This window comes from Pezoporus occidentalis, unplaced genomic scaffold (assembly GCF_034315485.1).
Source record: "Pezoporus occidentalis ecotype Australia unplaced genomic scaffold, CSIRO_AGI_Poc_V1 ctg338, whole genome shotgun sequence".
In the NCBI taxonomy this organism is placed as follows: domain Eukaryota; kingdom Metazoa; phylum Chordata; class Aves; order Psittaciformes; family Psittacidae; genus Pezoporus; species Pezoporus occidentalis.
Window position 1 is genome coordinate 72,890 of NW_026915355.1, and position 24,057 is coordinate 96,946.

The 24,057-nt window shown below is 50.5% G+C and overlaps 2 protein-coding genes across 6 annotated transcripts in view; both read left to right on the forward strand.

Annotated features, from left to right (window-relative positions):
• Positions 1-24,057, forward strand: part of SF3A2 (splicing factor 3a subunit 2) — a 93,043-nt gene continuing 68,986 nt past the window's right edge. Inside the window, exon 1 of the mRNA XM_062629451.1 lies at positions 1-11. The gene's annotated coding sequence lies outside the window, so the exon portion shown is untranslated. The remainder of the gene's footprint in view (positions 12-24,057) is intronic.
• Positions 7,126-24,057, forward strand: part of DOT1L (DOT1 like histone lysine methyltransferase) — a 65,813-nt gene continuing 48,881 nt past the window's right edge. For 2 of the 5 annotated variants that reach the window (XR_009966797.1, XM_062629435.1), the window contains exons 1-3: positions 7,130-8,068; positions 21,510-21,553; positions 23,246-23,320. Coding sequence is in view for 4 of the 5 variants with exons in the window: in XM_062629435.1 (XP_062485419.1) it covers positions 8,066-8,068; positions 21,510-21,553; positions 23,246-23,320 (122 nt within the window). In the remaining variant the exon portion in view is untranslated. Of the gene's footprint in view, positions 8,069-21,509; positions 21,554-23,245; positions 23,321-24,057 lie in introns of all 5 variants that reach the window. The other 3 variants (XM_062629434.1, XM_062629433.1, XM_062629438.1) reach the window with 3 other exon arrangements.

A 24,057-nucleotide genomic window follows, 5' to 3' on the forward strand; every position in this document is an offset into this window, starting at 1 on the left:
CGGAGGGAGCCACGTGCGTGGGGACAGGAGCAGGGACACATCGCAGGGCTCCAGTGAACGGCCCCGGGCCTCAGCTTGGAGGCAGTGACCTCCAAGTGAATAGAGGTGCTCAATAACGCACCAAACTCACCTGGAAACCTCCTGCTCTGGCACACGGTGCCTCCGGGATGCAGCTCGCAGCTCAAACATCGGCGTCTCCGTGCGTCACCAAGGCGGAGGGAGCAGGAGCCTGAAGCACTTTGCAGATGCCTGGGTCTGGAGCCGCAGCCCAGCGCAGGGGGAGAGCGGATGCGATCGCTCCGAGGTATGGGCTGAAGCCTGGCTCCGGAGCAGGCGGCCCCCAGCCTCCCTGGTGTTTGCAGCTGGTGATGCCATGGGGACCGGAGCTCCCTGTGTGGGTTCCACAGTGGGTTTGCTGCCCACAGCCCCCTGGGATGTGGGATGTGATCAGACATCGGGGCCCTTCCATTGCCCCTTCCACAGGGAGGCCTGGGGGAGACTGAGCTGAGCTCTTAGGCAGAAGCTCTTCCCTGGGAGGGTGCTGAGGTGCTGGCACAGGGTGCCCAGAGAAGCTGTGGCTGCCCCATCCCTGGCAGTGTTCAAGGCCAGGTTGGACACAGGGGCTTGGAGCAAGCTGCTCCAGTGGAAGGGGTCCCTGCCCGTGGCAGGGGTTGGGGCTGGAGGAGCTTTAAGGTCCCTTCCAACCCAAACCATTCCATGATTCTGTGATGCGATGACCACAACTCCATGGGTCCCGCACCCACCTTTGTCACAGCCCTGCCTTTGGGACAGGTATTTCTCAGGGGGGATCACACACGTGCACCCCACAGGAGTCCCTGGTGCTCTGTGGGTACGTGCTGAGCCATCGCTGTGTGTTGGGGTGCACTCACTGTCCCTTTGCCAAGGTGCAGTGTGGGGCAAGGTGACCCCTGTGCCCACAGTGGGTGGGACTCCCGCATCACCCACCGCAGCTTGCAAGCCATAGCTCATTTTGGGAAGCCCCGTTAGGGCTGGGGCCCCACCATGCATCGGGACATGGGACCAGTGCTCCAGGGCTCCTTGAGCAGCAGGAGGGTGGCAGTGCCTGCACCTCAGGGCAGGGAGGCAGGGTACCCAGGTGTCCCTGAACCCCATGTCCCCAGTTAAGTGGAATTAGCACCAAAAAAGCTCCAAGGGAACAAGCTCTGGCCTGATTTTATCCCTGGGCTCCCAGCTGGGCACCTAAAGCCATGCAAAACAGAATCGCTTGCCCCTGGACCACTACTTGGCACCTACAGAGATGCAAAGCGCTGCCATTCAGGACAGTGCAGAGGTGCAGGATGGTGCCACAGCTCCTGCTCAGTGCACCCACCCCACCACCATGAGGTGCAGCACGTAGTGCTCCTACCAGGTTACACCATGGGTGTAGGGTGTAGCTGCCACCCAAAGACTCCCTGCCCGGCGCTGCTCCTCTTGCACCAGGGCAGGACGTGCACTGATGGGTGGTGCATGGGGGCACACGCAGGGATGCTCCCCAGTGCAAGGCCATGGATTCAGGATGCCCCATCCCAGGAAAGCTCCTCCTTGGAGTCGTGTGGAGCCGGGCACGCTCGTGAGTACTGGGAACCCACGGGAATGCCATGCGACCCACGTGCAACACAAGCGCCTTCCCTGTGACCTGGTGGCATGGTGCACAGCCCACACTGTCACCTGCGTGCACAGCTCGCACCAGCAGCCACGTGGGCTCGTTCCATTGTGCTGGTGAACCGCGCGCACGCTGCGCTGCCACGCACAGGCTCCGGCCTTGCACAGGCACCCGAGCGCTGTGCACCAGCCTGGAGCCATCACACAGGGGCCTTGCACGCGCACACGGGTGCTGTGCGCTGTCACACGGGGCCTTGCACGCGCACACGGGTGCTGTGCGCTGTCACACGGGGCCTTGCACACACACACGGGTGCTGTGCGCTGTCACATGGGGCCTTGCACACACACACTGGTGCTGTGCGCTGTCACACGGGGCCTTGCACACACACACGGGTGCTGTGCACCAGCCTGGAGCCATCACACAGGGGCCTTGCACACGCACACACGGGTGCTGTGCGCTGTCACACGGGGCCTTGCACACGCACACATAGGGGCTGTGCACACACACACAGGGCCTTGCACACACACACATGGGGCCATGCACGTACACACGGGTCACGCATGCTGTCACAAGGGGCCTTGCACATACGCACACGGGTGCTCTGCACTGTCGCATGGGACCTTGCACACGCACATGGGTCCCGTGCGCTGTCACACGGGGCCTTGCACATACACACATGGGTCGCATGGGACCTTGCACACGCACATGGGTCCCGTGCGCTGTCACACGGGGCCTTGCACGCACATGCGGGGCCTTGCACGCGCACACGGGTCACGTGCGCTGTCACACAGGGCCTTGCACAGGCACAGACAGGGCTGTGCACACACATGGGGCCTTGCACACACACATGGGTCCTGTGCACTGTCACACAGGGCCTTGCACGCACACGCACGGGGCCTTGCACATGCGCACGGGTGACGCGCGCTGTCACATGGGGCCTTGCACACACACGGGACCTTGCACGCACACACGCGACCTTGCACACGCACACACAGGGCCGTGCACACACGCGGGCCTTGCACATGCGCACACAGGTCACACGCGCTGTCACAAAGGGCCTCATACATGCACATGGGTCCTGTGCACTGTCACACGGGGCCTTGCACGCACACATGGGGCCTTGCACATGCGCACGGGTCACGCGCGCTGCCACACGGGGCCTTGCACACACACGGGACCTTGCACGCACACACGCACACACGGGGCCTTGCACATGCACACACAGGGCCATGCACACACGCGGGGCCTTGCACACGCGCACACGGGTCACACGTGCTGTCACACAGGGCCTCATACACGCACATGGGTCCTGTGCACTGTCACACGGGGCCTTGCACACGCACAGGGGTCACACGCGCTGTCACATGGGGCCTTGCACACACACGGGACCTTGCACGCACACATGCACACACCGGGCCTTGCACACGCACACACAGGGCCGTGCACACACATGGGGCCTTGCACACGCGCACACGGGTCACACGCGTTGTCACAGGGGGCCTTGCACACGCACACATGGATCACGCGCTATCACACGGGGCCTTGCACGCACACACGGGGCCTTGCACACGCACACGGATCACGCGCGCTGTCACACGGGGCCTTGCACACGCGCACACACACGGCCTTGCACACGCGCACGCGGGGCCTCGCACGCGCACACGGATCACGCGCGCTGTCACGCGGGGCCTTGCACGCACACACACACACGCACACATGGATCACGCGCGCTGTCACACGGGGCCTTGCACACACACGGGGCCTTGTACGCACACACGCACCCATGGGGCCTTGCACATGCACACACAGGGCCGTCCACACACTTGGGGCCTTGCGCACATGCACACGGGTCACACGCGCTGTCACAGGGGGCCTTGCACACGCACACACGGATCACATGCGCTGTCACACGGGGCCTTGTACGCACACACACACGCACGGGGCCTTGCAGAAGCACACGGGTCACACGCGCTGTCACAGGGGGCCTTGCACACGCACACATGGATCACGCGCGCTGTCACGCGGGGCCTTGCACGCACACACACACGGGGCCTTGCACACGCGGGGCCTCGCATGCGCACACGGGTCACACGCGCTGTCACAGGGGGCCTTGCACACGCACACATGGGGCCATGCATGCACACATGGGTCACGTGCGCTGTCACACGGGGCCTTGCACACGCACACATGGATCACACGCGCTGTCACAGGGGGCCTTGCACACGCACACATGGGTCACGCGCACTGTCACACGGGGCCTTGCACACGCACACATGGATCACGCGCACTGTCACGCGGGCCTTGCACACACACACATGGGTCACGTGCGCTGTCACACGGGGCCTTGCACACGCACACATGGATCACACGCGCTGTCACAGGGGGCCTTGCACACGCACACATGGGTCACGCGCACTGTCACACGGGGCCTTGCACACGCACACATGGATCACGCGCGCTGTCACACGGGGCCTTGCACACGCACACATGGATCACACGCGCTGTCACAGGGGGCCTTGCACACGCACACATGGATCACGCGCGCTGTCACGCGGGGCCTTGCACACGCACACATGGATCACACGCGCTGTCACAGGGGGCCTTGCACACGCACACAAGGGTCACGCGCACTGTCACACGGGGCCTTGCACACGCACACATGGATCACGCGCGCTGTCACACGGGGCCTTGCACACGCACACACGGATCACGCGCGCTGTCACACGGGGCCTTGTACGCACACACACACGCACGGGGCCTTGCAGAAGCACACGGGTCACACGCGCTGTCACAGGGGGCCTTGCACACACACACACATGGATCACACGCGCTGTCACAGGGGCCTTGCACACACACACATGGATCACGCGCGCTGTCACAGGGGGCCTTGCACACGCACACACGGATCACACGTGCTGTCACAGGGGGCCTTGCACACGCACACATGGATCACACGCGCTGTCACAGGGGGCCTTGCACACGCACACAAGGGTCACGCGCACTGTCACACGGGGCCTTGCACACGCACACATGGATCACGCGCGCTGTCACACGGGGCCTTGCACACGCACACACGGATCACGCGCGCTGTCACAGGGGGCCTTGCACGCACGCACACACGGCCTTGCACACGCGCACGCGGGGCCTCGCACGCGCACACGGGTCACGCGCGCTGTCCCCGGGCCCGCGCGCGCCGTTCACCACCGTGCGCGCGTCCCGCGCGGTCCCGCACTCCCCCATCCCCCCCCCCCCCCGCCGTACCCCGCACCCGGCGCGCGCGGGGAGGGCAGCTGAGGACAGGGGGGAGGGAGCGCGAGGCCGCGCCCCCCGCACCCCCCCCCTTCCCCTCCCCGCGTCTGTCGCGTCCGTCGGGCCCGGCCCGGCCCCGGCGCCTTCATTGTGCTTCGCCTCACGCCGGCCCAAGATGGCGGCGGCGCCGGGGAGCCCCGCGAGCCGCCAACGACAATAGAAGGAGGCGAGGGCAGCGCGAGCCCCCGCCCGCACCGGCACCGGCCCTGCCTCCCCCCCTTCCCCTCCCCACCGCCGCTCCCCGCACACGCCCCCGGCCGGGCCCGGACACCCGCGGGGGGCCCGGCCCCGGCCCGTTCTCCTTGCCCGGCGGCTCCCCGAGCGCTCCCTGTCACCGGCCGGGCCATGCGTTAATCCTTCCTGCGAGCGAGCGGGAGGGAGCCGCGTTATTTATCCGGTAGCGCTTCCCAGGCGGGAGCAGCCGCGGGCCGGAGGGTGAGGGGCTGCGGGGCTGCCGGCCCGCGGAGCTGCCGCTCGCCTGCAAGTCAAATCCCCAATTTCTTTTTATAATTGGTTGACTAAACTTAAGGGCGGGGAGGAGGAGGACTGCTTAATGAAAAGTTTTCGTGTTTCCCTGAGCTCGGCTCCTGTAACCGGGTAATAACCGAGAGCTGCCGGAAAGCGCAGGGCTCTGTGGCTGGCGGACAGAATTACCGGTGCCTCGGGGTGCTCGGGGGACCCCCGGACCCAGTCCCCCGCGTGGCAGCGTTAATTGCGGGTACGGGAGCAGGGCTCTGCCTTTGGTGCGTGTTGGAGGGGTCGGTGCTGCTGCTTAACGCCTCCCTCCAGCGAGTGCCCTTGCAGCTCCTCTTGTATTCATGCCGAACAGAATTCCAGTCAGCCGTAATCCTCACGCTTCCAAATAAAATGTCACTTGTCCCTCTTTTAGCGACGGAGCCGCTGGGGTTTTTCCTAACTTGCCTGACTTTCCCCTGCCTCTCCTGAGCCCTGGGGGGGAGATGTGTGACCTTGATAACGATGTCCGTGTTCGGATTAGTGACCATCTCACGGAGGTGAAAGGCTTGAGAGGCTTGGGTTTGTGTGCGTGTAGAGTTCGTACCAATCCTTGACCAGTTTTTCACCCCGACTGCGTGTAGCACCACTGAGAACAGTTTGTAAAGGGGAGAACCGCTCTGTGTCTGTATTGCACTTGGCCTGCGTGCTGCTGATTGTTGTGTTCCAGGCTTTGCTCTCTCGTACGTGTGCTGCTTCACGGGGAGAATGTGCTGGGACGCACAGGCTGGGGCAGCCGATACTGCTGATCTTGGAACACGCTTGGCAGCCGGAACGCGCTTGTATGCGGCTGATTACGAATCTATGGCTTGTGGCAGGGGAGATGGCTGCGTGTTTGTATCTGCTGCCTGCCTCTTGGTGCTGTTGCTGTATCCGTGGTTTCCAAAACATCCTCCATGGACGCTGGTGTGCTATTTTCATCGGCTGCTCCCGATGGAGCCTCCGACAGCAGTGGTTAACGCAGCCTTTCCTGTTTGGGCAGCTCTGTCATTCGTGTGTGTGAGTTCCCGGGCGCGCGCTCCGCTTAAATTGACAGAAACTGAAAGTATAACGATGGCCGGTTCAGTTTGACTTCATGGGGCTGAATAGTAACGTGGTGTCTCCGAGCAGGTTGTGTGGGGTATAGGTGAAAGATTACATAGGTGAGGGATTCATCTGGAAGGAATGGGTTTATTTATATTCATAAAACTTCCTACAGGCTGAAAAAAAATAACCTGAACCAAACCAACCTCCGCCCCTCCTTCAAATGTGCATTTTAATGCTGTTTGCAGCATGGGAAATGAGGATTGAGTTAATTCTGGGGAAACTTGAGCAGCCGGTTCTGAAGATGGCAGACTACATAGATTGCCTTCCCTGAGAAATGCAGCGGGCAGGGGTGCTTATCCACACGTGCTGCCTGTGTGTGTGAAGAAATACCCCCCACAACCCGAACATCCTGCCAGGAAACCTCCTCTCCGTGCTGTGAGTTTTTCCACGGGAGGGGATGGTTCATCTGGAGCGGATCAATATTCCATCCTGGCAGGTTTGGGGGAAAGATCATGCTGCACACTAGAGAAGCGTGCGCTTGCGTGCACGGGCATGCATACACACACACACACACATATATAGACACGTGTGCTGCTTGCAGCTCCGGCCTTTGGAGCAGCATATGAACTCTGGAGTGTTAGGAACAGATCCTCCTCCTCTTGGTGCACGGCGGCATTTGGCCTCCTGACATTGTGCTCCCTTAACTGAAGAGTTTCTTTCCCTCCTTGGCTCAGCCTTGAGCTGGCAGCAGGCTCTATGTACCGTTGTGGTTTTAGAGCTCAGCTCTGTTTGACGTAAGCAGAACATTTCTTAGTTTCACCACTCCGTCTGCTTCTGGCTTCCGAAGAAGCAAGGTGGGATACCAGGTGGGGGAGAGGGAAATCCACTTCAAGTAGTTCTATTTTGCATTTATTTATTTATTCTTGCTGCTTCCTGTTGTTTGCTATGAGATTTGTTTTCCAGAGAGAGCTGGAGAGCAAGGGGAGGGGAAGCTCACAGTCCTGGCTAATTATTTTTGGTGTGGGTGCCAGGGATAGCTGGGAATTATCTCTCCCAGCATCAGAGGCTGAGTGGGGTTGTAGGCTGCTGACTGATGAGCACCTCCGTGTGATGTAACCCTGCATTGAGTAACTTGGCTATTTTTATGCTCTTACTACATCTTAAATTAGCAGCGGTCGTATTGCTGCATAAAAGGCTGTGGGTCTAATGTCTTGTATTAATGGGTGCCTGGATTAATAACATTATTTATTGCAGGACTGCTGCTTATTTCAGGTATAATAGGAAAAGTGGGGTCTCTTCAGACTGCTGAGTTCGCATAATAGCTGTGCTGACAAACTGCTGCTTGTTGGGATGCTAAAAGAGCCTGGGAGGCTGATGTGAAACATGTATTTCCCTACGAGTCTAATTAGGGCCGTGGGAGGAGAGAGCATTGGTGTTGCAGATCCAGCCTCCCACTGGCTTACATACAAAACTGAAAGTATGACTCTTTCCCCCGCCTTCTCCCTGTCTCAAAGGAAAGGCCACGGTTTCCTAATGAATACATGGTGAGCAGTTCTGTCCGTAGCACACTGTGATGAGTAAGTTGAATAGTGCATGGTGAGTAATCTCTCCTCATGACTCACAAAATATTTTCTGATGTTGACCTCTGTTTTTATGAGTGCCCTGCTTAATCAGAGCCGAAGTGAGTTTATTCCTTTGTGTGCTGTTTAACTCCTTGACTCCCACATACCTGCCCCGTCTTCTGCTTGTGTTGGCTTGTCAGAGACCACTGGTACTGCGCTGAAAAACTGAATTTTGATATTGGGTGAGCTACAGGCCTGGATAAAGGAAGTATGTTACGTTCTCACAGGGGTGAGCAAGCAGAGTTAATGGGTCTAGGTGGTCTTAAATAGGCTAATGCCAGTAGGGTAGTAGTCATATTTCAGGTATTCATAGGCACAACTTGGTGCTTACTCCTTAGATCTGATGGAAGTAGTTCTGAGACATGCAGGTGTTTAGGTTTATTCCAGAGAGTCGTCCTTAAATTGGTTCATTCTCTTGTCTTTGACTTTTTACTATAGTTAAACCTGAACATTTATTAGGTTTAAACATGGAGATTTTTCACATCATAAATTCTGCCTAATCTATGAGGAGTCTGAGGGTGTACTTTGAACTACTGACAACAGCTCCTGCTGAAGGAGTCCCAGCCTCCTATGTGTGTGGGGAAACCACACACCTCTAGTGGAAGGTGGCAGGGGCTGGAAGTGGATGAGCTTGAAGGTCCCTTCCAACCGAAACCAGGCTGGGATTCTATGAAAAAGGTGTGTGTGGGGAGGTGGTTGTTTGCTGCTTTTGGTTGGGGTTTTTTTTGGTTCTTACGTTTTTTAATCCGGATGAGTCCCAGTCTGGTGCGCCACAGTTCTGCTCCTAGACCCCTGGCACCAGTGGGGGCCTGCACGCACACAGACCTGCTGAGGCTGATGACTGTCACCCCCATTGGTGTTTGCTAAGCTGCGCCCTGTTGTGATGGAGGAGTTTGTGAATGTGGAAAAGCCTGTTTTCTGGTAGCACGTGCATCGGTCAGAGGACACCGTGACCACCTCTCCTATGGGCTGGCACTGACGGGGTGTGCAGAGTGATCAAAGGAAGTGTCAGCCCTGACTGACGGGGCACAAAAGGGAGGCACAGCCAGGTGATGAGAGGAGGGTGGCACTGGTGCTGGCTTTGAGTGGTGTGTGCTGTTGTGGCACTGTGGCCTTCACCCCATGGATGGCTGTGCATGACTCGCTGCCTGTCATGTTAAATAGTGTGCAAGTCCTTTCAAGTTTCAGAATTAAACATCTGCCTGTCTTGCCTTGCTCTCTTTGCCTGGTAGGCATTCCCGTTGTTCGCCTGCTGAATAGCATTCCCCCCAAAGATAACTGCAGACCTCCCTGTGCTGAGGTTTTGTGTGTGTTTTCCCCCTTCCTGTTTGACTTGTAAGGGCTCAGTGTCTGCACTGTGATAGTGGCTGGGAGCTCCTCTTGTGCCCAGACTGGTGATGGGCAAGCCCCAGTGCATCCCAGTAGGGTTATGTGCCGGTTTTGTTTCCATCTTCCAGCCTGGACATCTCAGCATCTTGACTGTCCCAGGAGGGGACAGTCCTGGCTGCGCTTTGTGCAGGTACCTCTGCTGTGAGCTGCTGAAGCTTAAGCCTCCAAATTAGCAACTGTGACAATAAGTCTGGCTTGAATAATTCATTGATATGTCTGTGTTCCTTCTCTTTGCTGCTGACTTTCCACTCAGCTGTAATGGCAAAAAAATCCTCATTGGCTTTTTGAGTGTTGTCAGAGCATTGCTCTCAGCTGTGGGAGAGAGGTGGATCTGTGGGTGCCTGCTGCTGAGTGATGAGCCATGAGCTGGCTAGTACTGGACTTTGTACAGGTGGAAGGGTGCAGTGTGGGTGGTGTGGGGTTTTTCCTATCCCCATGGTTGGTGATAGAGCTGATACCCTTCTGTCACCAAAGGAATGCGCTGTGCACGAAGAGCTCAAGGACAGGCAGTGATAATGAAAATCACAGCCCAGTGGGGAGCGTCACCTCTGAAATTAAAGATCAGTGGTAGGGATGAAATAATAAACCTTGGTTAAGGATTTAATGCTTTGTGTGTGTGTGTGTCACTCGGCTTTACTGGGGAGAGGTTTTTTGCCGGTGAGCATTGACTTCTCCGATGGTAAAGTAGGTGTGGGAGCTGCTGCTGGAGTTCAGTGCCATAGCATAGTACGGTAAGATCAATTTAGGGAGGTCCTAGATTGGTCCCTTCAGTGTTGTACCAACCTGCTGGAGACACAGGCTGCTGCTGAGGATGGTCCTGTGCCGCCTTGCCCCAGCTGCTTGCTCTCCCTGTTTTCCCTGCGCAAATCCAGCCCTTCCTTACTACATAACCCCGTTAGGCTCCGGTGGGATGAGCCGATGGAAAACCGTTTCACGTTTTGCACGTGCGGGTGGTTTGCGCTGGAGGGGGAAGGTGGGGTGCTTGCAGCTCCTCTGTTGAGAAGCTGTGTGGGGGGTGGCTCTGGGAACTGCATCGCTGGAAATATCTGAGCTGGAAAGAAATGTTCCAGTGTTTTCAGAGCGGCCCCCCCTCCACCCTGCTCTGTAATCTGACTCATGCTGCCTTCCCAGGGCAGCAGCGCCGGTACAAAGAAGGGGGTGGCGAGCGGAGGAAACTGTTTGAGCTGACTCTGCCAGGCAAAAACCTCCTCACACCCTGAGTAATTGCCCAGAAATTCTTCAGCGGTAGCAGAGGTTAGGGGGTTTTCTCTGGTTTAATAGATGCTGTCAGTGCAGCTTGTTGGGAAATGTCTGTGGGGATGACTAATTACTGATAGAAATTCTCTAGAGAAGAAGAAGGTTTGAGAACTTGAGGGGACTTCCGATTTCTCAACACCCAGTTCTAAAGACCCACGGAGTAGGAAGAGTGAATAATGTAAAACTGGGAAATAATTGACTCAGTCATTTCAGAAGTACTTGGGTTTTGCTGCTGCCCAGCAAATAAGCAGAAGCAAATGACAGAGCTGGCACAGTCGCATCGGTTTTCCTGTCCTTTTCTGTTCTCCTGCATGCCAAAGGGAAGCCGGCAGTGTGCTGCTGGGAGGTGAGGTGGCCTGGCAAGGTGAGGAAGACTGTAACCATACAGCATTTAATTGTGCAGTACGTGATACTACAGAGGAGCAGTTTTCTTCTGGGCTTTACCCTTTGAAGTGTAACTTGCCATGGGTGACAATCAGTACTTGTGCAGTTTTCAGACTGGCTTTTGTTCAAAGCTCTGGCCCGTTGGATACAATATAAAGCAGGAGTGCAGTCAACTCGCGTGTTTTTTCCCTGATATTTCTGTATGAAGAAAAACGTTGTTCTCCTGTATTGCATCTTAGCACCACAGTAGGCTTTATTTCTTCATATAACTCAATTACCTGAAAGGTAACTGTTGAAGGGCAGAGGAGCTGGTGAAGATTGCTTTTTTGTTCTTTTCTATCAGCAGATGAGTGAGGATTAATGTTCCTGTCCTGGCCAAAGTTCCAGCTCAGGCAATTCAAATTTATCTACCTAAAATTCACCCATCAGTTACAGGCGGACACAGCATTGAAAGCTTTTAGCGTGCCAAGGGAAATCCATGCCATCACATGCAACTCCAACTCTTGTCCTTCATGGCAGCCTTAATATATATGGAGATGGTTGTCCTTTCAAGTCTCAGATATGTGACTGAATTGTGTTTCTCTTGGGAATTTAGGCAAAATATCTTACCTCTTGGTATGTGAGATTTATGGGAAATTTAATCACCCTTCTCCCCAGACATCCATATGTCTACTTCTGTACTCTTCCTTCTTTCTTCTTCCCCTTTCATACTGCCTTGCTTTTTTATTTCCTGCTTCGAGTTAACCTTTGGCTGCCTGAGTAAAGGTTTCTACTGTAGTGATCAAGACAGGGAGCAGAGGTGGGATGCTTTTCTGTCCCTTACAGTGTATTTATCACATTGATAATCTTGAAGTTTCTCAACATATTTAAGGTCTTCTCACTTCACTTATTTTCTCCTTCCTAACAGAAGGATCTACAGAAGCAAAAGTTGTTCATATAAGGAATTGTGAGCATAATATATTTACTTTTGTAGTGAGTATTAAAGAGGAGACAAAGCAAACTCTGAAGAGGAGCAAGAAATAAAACGATATATGATGATCTCGGCCACATGCTGCTATAGATATCAAATTGAGTAGGTTGCTATTTTTAGAGCATAGGAAGAGGGTTGAGTATATTTTACAGCAGGAAACGATGGCTTCATAGATAGGAGCAGATCTATGAATAGCAGAAAAGTTCCTGTTCTGAGTATTTGGTTTTGTTTCATTTCATGAATGAATGAGAATTTCCTAAAAGTCCACACTGGCAGAACATTTAGTGATAGCTGGAAAATGTAAGGAATTATTGAAGACAGCTAAATGAAGCATTGGAAACTGGAAAAAGCCAAAGCACTACAGAAGGTTCTAAATAAATTGTAGTAAAAATCAATGGGTTTTAACACAGTTTCTGTGATTGAGAAACTTTCTCATGTTTTCTGTGGCGTGTGAAGGGCAGCTTACTGAGGTTTTGGCATGAACTTGTCATTTGCTTCTTAAAGCTTTGTAATATTATTAGCGTTGATAGCATATATTTCTTGAGCTTTTAAGCCTGTTTTTTCATTCCTCATCTGAGTCTCTGTGGGGTTGCAGGTGATTCCCTCATGTTGGTGTGTCTGTTGGGCATTAGGAGATGAGATGCTGGGCAGGGTGGCCCCTGACCCTCTGGAGCTGGGGCCCGGCGCCTGCGTTGATCCCACCTTGGCTTCCCTCCCTGCTTATTAGAACCAGTCCTCATTTGCAACATACGAGGAGTACGTTGTAATATTGCAGGGTAGTTTAAAGACCTTTTAAGTGGAAGCTTTTAGAAATGGTTGGCACTAGGAAGGTCATGTATGCTGCTCAGAGTCCTTGCTGGATGTGGCTTGCATCAGCTCTGCAACACAAGTTAAAGCTTATGGGGGAGAAGGTTGTAATCATTCATATTCTTCTTTTGTCCCTAACAAAACATCTTTAAGGGCTCACCGAGCTTCAGAAAGAGTACAGGGACTTCTGTTATGTAGAATATTTGCATATTAAGCAGGAGCTGCATTTCTGGGCTGTCCAAGACTGAGTTATCTTTACAGATGTGAAGTGGATGCTTAAGATGATGTTATCTTGGATGCTTCCCTTTGACTGGCCAGTTGTCCTTGCAGGAGGTGAGGACCAGCCGTTTGAAGAGCAAACCTGACTGAAGAGTTTCCTCCCAGCACCCAACAAGGAGTGGGAAGACTCCAGGATTGAGAGAGATGGGAACTGCTTTCAACAGCAGCAGTTCTAGGACAGGGTATTCATTTCTAGCAGCAGTAACCGTTTGCTTAGGTTTCACACAAAGGTTTGTTTCTGGCATGCGTGTGGCTGTTTTCTGCTACCCCAACTCTCCAGTTATTGCTGCACCAGAGGGTTATTTCTTTATTAATACAGGTGGTGGTTCTTGTTAGGTGAAAGTCTCAAACTGGTACTTCCATAAGTAGCAATAGCTCCTGCCATCTCTGTCCACTTGCTGTTGAGTCTAAGCTGCCCTCAGCCTATAGCAGCGTGTTTGTACACTGGTGTGGGGTGAACTGAAAGCTAGCTAGCCAAAGCTCCAAAAAGGCTTTAAGTTTAGCTTAAGCCTTCCCTGACGTTGCTGTGTGTGTGCATAGGCACTGCTGGGCCAGCGCAGGAGGTGGCTTTTAGGGCAGCAGGCAGCTGTGTTGGCTTGAACTGTCTGTGAGATGCTGGGTGAGTGAAGTGAAAGCCCAGCAGCCTGCCCTGGCCCAGAGCAAGCACACGCTGGAGTCCTTCATTTGGCACCTTCTGTAACTGGGCTGTCTTTTTGTGTAACAGAACTACTTCTTATGTCTGGGCTATGTCTGGTTTACACAGACTGAAGCCAGCAGGTCATCCCGCTCTAACTGGTCCATGTGGATGTTGCCTTAGACACTCCTGCAGAGTGACTGCATGTTAATATGTTTACACAGCCCCTCCTGCGTGCTAGCATGGGAACTGTGCCCTCTTCCATTTGTGCAGTGTGTGTAGCAACAGTTGGAATTGCTGTGTGGAGAGGCAAAACGGTTTTATTGTGGTTTAGATACCCCAGTGAAAGTGTGCGTTTCTGTTGCGACCGCATCCACAACTGTCTTGTCTACAAATGCTGTAGAAGAAATACTGTTTGGATCTTCTTTTCTAATTCCAATTTCCTTTGTTAACACTTCCAGTATATTTTGGTTCTCTGGCCAAACCTGGTTTTCCTTTGAAAAGCCATATGTAGCCAATAAGGAGGCCATAGTGCCCTCTGTGTTTTCCATCTAGGTTTGTGTGACAGTAAACTTAGGAATTCCTGAAACTGCATACAACTTGTCAGCTCTTTTGACTGTATGGGAGATGGGTTTTGAAATGCGCTTTGGTGGCTCTTGCTTCCCTTGCAACTTCTCTTGAGGTTGGGAGGAAAAGAATGGACACAAGCTGTTCTCTGCAGGAGATCTCTTTTTAGACATGCTAATATATGTGTATGCTTGTGAATGGCCTTGTACTTTCTTGATTAAGGGAACAACAATAATTGAGTGCTTCAAAGGAGACTTTTGGTCCTCATCTCTCTTGATAAGATAGCTTGTGCTTTGGTTATTGCTGTGGAAGCTGAGTCACACAAGCTTGACTTGGGATAAAATCTGGTGATACTAAATGAAGTCTTGCTATACAGTATGAAATATTGCACAGAGCACTTTGCCTTTTCCTTACTCAAAACGTAACTAGCATTTGAGCACAAGGCAAAGGCCCTAAAATGTGAAGTGATTTAAGGTAGGACTGCAGGGTTTGAGATCTCTGCCTTTGTTCAGCTGGCCTGCAGGCAGCTCTTTGCTGCTATAGCAGCTGGAAGTGCTTTGGTTTTGGCTTTCCATAAGCTCTTGTCAACCCCTCTTTGTAGTGTATTGAATATGGACACGCTTTGGATGTAGAAGCTGGTAGTGGGGAATCTTCCTAGACAAGGTGTAAATGAAGTGAAACCCTGGGGTAGGAGGAATGCAGACTTCTGACAGGCTGACTGGCAGCAGTTGTGAGAGGGCATCCATGCGCCATGCAGGATGCTGCATGCTTCCGTGATTCCGGTGGGGAAGCTGCAGCAGCTCATGTTGCCTTTCTGGGTGTCTAGAGAAATGCTTATCATCCTCCACAGATGGAGGAAACCGAGGGGACATTAAAGAGGCACTTGTCCCACTTGCCTTCTGCAAGATTGATTGGCTTTTCCTAATCCATCTTTTTGATCTCTGCTAACCATCTTGTCTCCAGCTGTAACATCCTCTCCTTTGGATTTATGGACAACTGCCTGGGGAGAGAGCTGCCATGAGAGGCAACCAAGCTGTTCTTTAAAACCAGGGGCTAGTGAGCCTGACCTCTTTTGTTTTGGGAGTTAAATAGATTGGTGAATCAAAATGCCTTCTGTTAATACTTGAGTGGATCCGTGCTTATCCTTGGGAGCCAGTGCTACATGGTTGAAGTCTTGGAGGTAGAACAGTATCTAAAGCATTCATTAAAAGGTACATGAGTGTTGCCATTGGTTTGTTTGTAACTAGCTTGTTGGAGGGTTTGTTTTCTCGGAGCTGGTCGGGTTCAGCTGGTGGCCAGTGGGAGATCTCTTCATCCTGCTTTGCAAACCCTTGTTCCTTTCTATGAAGAGTGGGTAAAGGGGTCATAAATTCTGTGTATGGTGCTGTGAGAGCTACTCATTGAAGGGGCATGAGCTGCGTTTTTGTTTTACAAGACTACATTCAGATTTTCAGACCTTTTGTTTTCCTCTCAGGTTTGGGCTTTTTTGCTGCCTTTATTCTGTAGATGGGTCGGATCTCACAAGGACTCCACTTTGCATGTAGGGAAATGAAGTTTAGAAATACAGTGATCACCCCACAAACTCCAAATGACTTATCCCCAAGGATAAGCATGGCTTCCTAAGAAAGACCTAAATATAAAAAGATGTAAATTTGGAAGGGGCACTAGGGTGCTGTTCCTTGCTTCAGGCAATGACGGCTGCCCAAATTAATTGAACAAGTTCTTTGTGTCTGTTTAAATCTGTTGCTTTAGGTTAGATTTGAATTGCTGCATTGTGGGATAACTAGTCCTGTACAAATACACCCGAGAGTTTAGGATACAGTACTAGAATACAGAATGATATCAGAATAATGATAATGATTGCATGAAAATACGTGTTTGGAAAGAGCTTTTGGAAAGGTCTGATTTGGCCTTTAAAACCATGGGTAGGATTTTGATGGCTGCAAGATACACAATGCCTCTTGTACAGAGAGCATGGGCTGACTTGAACGTTGAAGTTAATTATCCAGTCTTTGCTTCTCCTCCTTATCCCCCCCTAATCAGAGCGCTGAGCCTAAACTGCAGGAAGAGGTCCTCATTGAGAACAGTCAGGATGGGAAAGTTCTTCAGGAGAAGAGAAGGAAAAGACCAAACTCCTAAAAATTGGCCTAATTCCCATGTCCTAAAGGGCCAAACTGCTAATGCAGCTCGTTGATCTCTGCAGGAGGACTCACTCTGCTTGGCACGGGGCGTACCAGGAGTCGTGCAGGCTGGTAGGGCTTCTGGGCACTAGTGTACTGCAAGTAATAGCCGTGGGTGTGTTGCTGGCTTCAAGCTCCTAACGCCTGCGATTAGAGTTGTAGTAACATGTGAATGGAGAAATCCGGTGTAAGAATCGGAAGTGCGAAGCTGCTCAGTTGTTCTGGCTGACTCTTCTCCACTGTTTTCCATAGAAAATCGGATTCCCTTGTAAATGACTTTTGGAAAAAATGTCTGCTTTCTTTCCATCATTTTCCCAAGGAGATGTCTTGGCAAAAACCATTGAACTTGCTGTGGGAGCTCACGTTTCAGTTTTAAATGGAACTTTTAGGTTGAAAAGAAGAACTTATAAAGTTCAGCTTGAGAGAACTAACTGCAAGAACTGGCTTTTAATGTGTGTTTAGTTTTTTTAATATAAATAAACTTGTTAGGAATAGCTTTAGGTATTCTCAATAATTATTACAGACTGCAACTTTTTACTTCAAATACTTAGGGCATAGACCACATTAAAGAGATAAGGTCTCATGAAATAGACTCCATTTATGGAGCTCAAAAGGTTCTGAGGGCCTCTCAGACTACATAAGTACAAGAACATTGCAGAAGTACGGCCAGGCCAATGAGCAGCACGTAGTATGCTTCACATCAGTGTGTAAGGGAGGAGGGTGGGAGAACAGCTTGGAGCAGAGTTGGAGGATGAATGGAACTCCATGACACAGAGTACCGTGGCATCATCGTGTGACTGCAGACAGACTAGATACGCTCCTTGAGACTCATCCAAAAGGCTTCTGCACAGTTTTTCATGATTGATAGCCAGGCTGTTTGTAGGAGGCTCTTTACCAGGATATTTTACTGACAAAGCACTATGAGTATGGATGCAGATACAGTGTAAAGCTGTGCTCTCATGGCTCCCTGTTTGCTGAAGTATAACACACCAGGCTTGTATAACCTGCCTGTGTTAGAGGTGTAGCTGCCATGCTGGTGTTGGTCATGGGTCCCTGCAGCCTGAAAAAGGGAAAAGCCCCCAACCTTCAGGGCTCCTAAACCCCAAAACCGTGTCTGAATTTGAGAGGCTTGAGGCCATCTTTATTAGATCTTAGGCAGAAGCTCTTCCCTGTGAGGGTGCTGAGGCGCTGGCACAGGGTGCCCAGAGAAGCTGTGGCTGCCCCATCCCTGGCAGTGTTCAAGGGCAGGTTGGACACAGGGGCTTGGAGCAAGCTGCTCTAGTGGAAGGTGTCCCTGCCCGTGGCAGGGGGTTGGAACTGGATGAGCTTCAAGGTCTCTTCTGACCCAAGCCATGATCTCCGAGTGTGCTTTCTTGGCTGAGGCAGGTGTAGGTTTGTCAGAGTACTGTGATTGCAGCAGAGCCATCAGGAATTGCCACCAGTCCCTCCCAGCCTGCTGGTTTCAGTGTTCACCCATGGGGCTGTAAAAGGCTTCAGGTTAAAGCTGCTGCACTGAGCTCAGTTGCGTGTCTGGCCAAACCCAGTGCATCTGCTTGTAAGGATGCTGGACAAAGGCTGATGCTGGTGGGAGCAGAGTCTGTGGTTTTGGTGAGGTTTCTATTGAACTTGTGTTTTGAGTTGCTGAAGACTATATCAGCGTCATAAACAATTGCATGAATACAGATGTGATGACTGGTGCTGTTTAATGCCTTTTCTTATTAAATCTTCCAACCATAATGGGGAAATGGGACTAAAAGGTTCTCTAAAGGAGGGGAAACTGTTCTGCCTTTCCTTTAGATCTCTTTCCCCCTTTTTCCCCCTCCATTTTTCATGGCTGTGTCCGCTTTGAAGAAATGTTACATCGTCTCTGACTTGCATGAGATCTTGGGAGCCTGTCAACTAGGACAAAGTATGTTAGTTATAGAGTACTGTAAACTTTGTAAGTGTTTCAACATGAGAAGTTTAGCAGCAGTAAATGTGGAACTGTTTTCAACTTCATTATGCCTGGATAATGGCACAAGCTAAACTTGGAAAGGCCCTTTCTGGCTCCAATTTCCACGAGGTTGTGTTAATAAATCCACTTGCTTAAATGGGATGATCTGTAAATGTGCATTGGGATTTATTCTTATTCTTTTTACCTTCCTTTTTCACTTTTGACCCAAGACAAAGGAATCTGCTGATTAAGCAGCTTTGGCCGTTTATGGGGCGTTTTCATGAAGCCCTATAGGACAAGGGGTTTCTCTGTGTGTTCTGCGAGCACTGAAGCTGCCCAGTACCATCAGTGAAGAATATAACTTCTTCAGAGAAAATGGTTATGCCAGAATAAGCATGAATTCACTTTTCCGGTATAATGTGCTTATGTTGATAAAGCAGATTCTTACTATACAGGAACAGAGTTTACTGGGAGAGCTGGATCAGCCTAAGGGGTTTCTACTGTGATAACTGTGTGTAGCGAAACATGAAGATTTATAGGGGATGTTTATGGATGAGCCACTCTCTTGGGTAGTTTTGTACTTCACAGTTAAACAGAAAGAAAGAGAAGTCCTCTCCTGTCTGCTTTTTCTCCTAGATGGGTGCTGACGGTGAGGAGCGGGGTTGAGCCCAGTTGCTGCCCTCTTTTCTAGGCCAAGATTCCCTGTTAGAATGACTTACCCGGCGCTCTGAGCTTCAGCTGGGGGAGTTGATTGGTGCTGTTGGTTTCTGTTGGCTTTGGGCTGTCCCAGCCCACATCCTGAGTGAACACCAGAGATGGGAGCAGGCGCAGCGCCAGGTGTGTTCTGCATGGTTTGTGACGGATGGCATTGTCATGTTGGTACGAAGCAGCACCAAGGTTAACACCCAGCTTCCTGCGTTCCATCCCGAGTGTCCTCACTGCTTTTCTGTTGGCTGCTCCTCCTTTCGGATGTAGTAACTGGAATGTTTTGGTTTTCTGCTCTAGTGGAAGGTGTCCCTGCCCATGGCAGGGGATTGGAACTGGATGAGCTTTAAGGTCCCTTCCAACCCAAGCCAGCCTGGGATTCTGTGATCTTTTCATTAGTCTCTTGTGTGACTCCTCCATGCAGGGGTTTTGCATTCTGAAAACAAAAGCTGTTCCTAATCAAATAGGTTCCTTCCCATCTTTAATATGGCAGACTTCAGAAATGTTTGCCTTCCTATTCCTCTCAGTCATGAGATTTTTAATCGGGTATCTAAAGGGCTGTGTTGCTCAGAATGAGAACTTCTAGAAGACTGGCTGATCCCAAGTATACAAACTAATTATACAAGGAGAAATCTGTTTCCTCATGCAAATGTGAAAGCTGTGATACTGATGGAAAAGGCTTTTTTCATGTCCTTGTATGTCTTGAAGAGAGATATACTCCCAGCTGTTTTCTGTCACCAGTTCTGGAGTTCTCAGTACAGGAAAGACATGGACCTGCTGGAGGGGGTCCAGAGAAGGGCCGTAAAAATGATGGGGTGGATGGAGCACCTCTCCTGTGAGGAAAGGCTGAGAGAGCTGGGCTTGTTCAGCCTGGAGAAGAGAAGACTCCAGGGACACCTTATTGCAGCCTTCCAGTTCTTAAAAAGAACCTATAAGAAAGATGGGGAGAGACGTTCTGTCAGGTTCTGTTGTGACAGGATGAGGAGTGATGGTTTTAAACTGAAAGAGGGACATTCAGGCTGGACGTGAGGAAGACATTCTTTACAGTGAGGGTGGTAAAACACTGGCATAGCTTCTTGCCCAGAGAGGTGGTGGATGCACCATCCCCGGAGACATACAAGGCCAGGCTGGATGTGGTTCTGGGCAACCTGATCTAAGTGAAGATGTGGGGTTGGACTGGATGAGCTTTGGGGGGATCCCTTCCAATCCAAACTATTCTATGATTCTAACTGTCCATTAGTGTTTTCTCTTTTCCATTCCCTTCCTTCCCCTGCTTTCTGTTGCCTGTCTCACCCTTTGCTATGGAATTCTCCCCAGTAACTCCATAGAAATGACATTTCTGCAGCAGAAGGCAAGGGGAGTGATTTGAGAATGACCGAGCCTTTACGCTTCTAGCTCTGGAAGGTCCTTAGATGCTGGACTTCTAATAGAAAGTCAAAGCCACTACAAGAAACAAAGTCACTAAATAAACCTCAGCTTTGTGCAGATGGAGTCTGGTGACTGAGGCTTCACAAGCTGGATGCAACAATACATACAAAACCCCTTGTAACTCCTAGTTTTTCTGTGGCATGGTGCATATCTTACATGCACCTCCCAGGGCTTCATTAGCAGGAGTTGGGAATGGCTTGTGCCAAACTTACCTGGGCTTCTGTTGCTCCTGAGTAAACTCCCAATGAAAGTCAACAGAGCTGTGCCTCACCGTCTAGTGGATACTTGTAATGCACAAGTCTGAATGTGACTTGTGCATGTGTGGTTTGGGTTTTAGGTCGTGAAAAGGGCTGCATTATTCTGCATACTTGGGCCTCCTTTGTGTGTGTGTGCGTGTGTGTGCTGTGAGGGTGTTTCTTCCTATGCTGATCTCCACTCCTACTGTTGATTTGATGCTTTATTTTAGAAAGCCATTCACTGTGCTAGAAACTTAGCGTCCATATGGAGATGGGAGCATGTACCAGATGCTAGGGCCATGAAATCAGCTGTTCTTTGTGGAACTTGCCGTCAAGTGCCTACTGCCTACCAAGAGTATCAGCTACACAATTCCTGATTTCAGGAAGTGACAAAGAAATCAGTAGAATGACAGTTCCTTCATGTAAATCTTCTGCTAGTCCATAGAAACTTGAGAAATGTATTTCATTAGGCCTTATAATTTTGTGGGAGGGATCGTTTGATGGGTTTAATGGCTTGGGTGGCAATCAAAGTCTCCTTTGCTAGTATGCTCACCACCTGTACTCTTGAAAGGATTGTGATTCTTGTAACGTTGGGGTAAACAGCACAAGGATGTGTCTTTGAAAACATCTTTTCTTTCTCTTTCAGGACAAACACCATGATGCTGCTCATGAAATTATTGAGACAATTCGGTAAGTGTTCAAGGCAGACGTGGCGAGACCCCTTCCCTCTGTCTTCCTGCATCCCAGTGCCTGGGTATCTTGAGACAAGGTATAAAGGAGGGCAGCAGTTATAACTGTAAATTAGCAGCTCTAAATTATTTTCTGAGCTGAACTGATACTGTTGCAATGCAAATCTCCTTGTCAAGTGGACTTTGTTTAAATTTGTCATATTCTATGCTCTTTTGAACAGGATTATAGTGGTAAGTGATACAGTGATATTCAGCTTTGGTGCTTGTGGCAGTCTGTACTTGATCTTGAGAAAAGCAAGGTTAAGAGAACATCATTGGCATGATGTGTTAAGTTCTGGTCTTGCACATCCTCTTCCCAACCGTTTCCTCTCCCCCTGTTGCTGTGAAGTCGCAGCACTGAGGAATTTGCATTATTTGGGAATGATGTCCTCTTCATCCTGCTGATAGAGTTCACCAGTAAGGGGAAAACGGGAGGATAAAGGTGAAAGACTAATATGAAGAGTAGGAAGTCTGAGCATTTCCCAGCACAGGCAGTTGGGCCAAAGGAATGTTTCACAACCATGGTTTAAGCCTGATTGCAGTGCACACAATGTGTTAAGAGGGCTTTCATGCTGCCTTTGTGAAGTAACTCGTATGTGGTTAGGAAAGCGGTGGGTAAAAGAATGCAAAGAGGTATTTGCATTTGTCTCTTCAAGCCATGGTAGATGATGGCCTGTTGAGTGCCCATTCCTGTAATTCAAGAGAAAAAAACTTGTGGAGATTAGAGCCCTAACATTTTTTTTAGGGAAATCCTAGACTATGAGGTTTGAGAGGACCTTAAGGATCATATGGTCCAACCTTTCTTGGCCAAAAATGACCAGAATGAGCTCTAGTCATTATTATTTCTTCACTGATTTAATAGTGCAGCATGTGTCAAGGTGAGTGAAGAAGAAACTGCTGTCCATATTGGAATTCATTAAGTGATTTGCTCTGAGGTTTCTTTGACGCTTTTGGAGGAACGTGTGGGCAAAGCTTATGTGGCTTCTAAGTTATCTCTGAGAGGAGTTACTCTTCCTACCTTCCAAGGGTGGAGATCTCTTCTGTGAGATGCCATTGTCAGATGCATTGGAAGTAGATGTGCACTGTCCATTTCTAATGGCAGCTCTATACAGGGTTTTACTAACTCGGTGTGTCAAAGAGATTTTTTAATCAAAATCCTAAAGTCTGTTTCAGGTTGGGTTATTTAAGGTGTAAAAGTGGTTTAAAGCACTACATGGAGGAGAATATCCTTACAGTGGCTATTGGCATTCTTTTGATGTGCTGCAGGAAGCATCTTCTCCAAATTCAGCTTTGTCAAAGCTTGTTCCAGCAGCAGCATTCTTCTGCATTATGTTTTATGTTAGATTAGCATCAGCCACGAGTTTCAGTATTTTGACATGCATTTACTACATTTATCACCTTGTTTTGGAGTTGTGCCATTTGAAGAGCTTTATACTGGTGCCAGTGTCTATGGGCACCTTACTGCTTATTCAACACACATGCAAACTCCTGCAGCTTTCCAGTCAGCAGGTTGGGATGTCTGCCTTACTCCTGACAATAGTGTGGTCTTTCAGCTCTGCTGCAGTCTTAATGTATAGCGATGCCACTCTGGAATTGAGGCAGATTGCCTTGTTATACTTCATTGGAGATGCTGTCATTTCTTTTCTCATTTCAGGTGGGTCTGTGAAGAAATCCCAGATCTCAAGCTTGCTATGGAAAACTACGTTTTAATTGACTATGATACAAAAAGGTGAGAGGAATAGTTTTTTTCCCACCAGGAGGACAGGTCAGCGCGGTTTATAATGAATCAGTTTGTAACTGGTTATTCTTAGACACTGTGAACTGCAGTTTTCTTTTAGAACTGGCTTCAGACTCCGCAGAGTTATTTTGGTAGGAAATGTGTAACAGCAATATTGGCAAAGGCTGTTGGATTAAGGACATAATTGGAAACTCCACACAGTAGAGTTGAGCTCTGGTGTACGTTGGAATTACTCACTCCGAAACAATGATCGGTATCTGCGCTGTTGGACTGTGTCCAGTGTTAGGAATGTGAATGGCACGGAGGTTTCTACGTTTGTAGTAACTCAGAATTCCTGTTTAGAAAATGGCACTGTCAGTCAGCGTCGTGCCTGTGGGAGGATAACCTTCCCCATCCCTCCTCTAGACTCAGTGCAAGTGGGATGCTCTTTGGATGAGGGGCTAAATTAAAAGGCCGACTATTCGCACTGGTCTTGTGGAGAGTAAGAAGTAATTTTAAGGTGCTTGTAGTTACACTTAGTACCTGTTCCACAAACAGCTGAAAATGAATGTAGAGTATGTGGCATTTGCCTTGAGGCTGAGCAGGGCAGTCTGACCTGAGGTGTATCTGTGCCTGAGATTCCGTGTGTTGACTTGGCTGTACTGAGCCTGGAGAAAGAGATAACCCTCAAGCTGCAGCTTACGAAAACCTCCTTCATTGTATTCATGGGAAAGACTGAATTTCTGCAA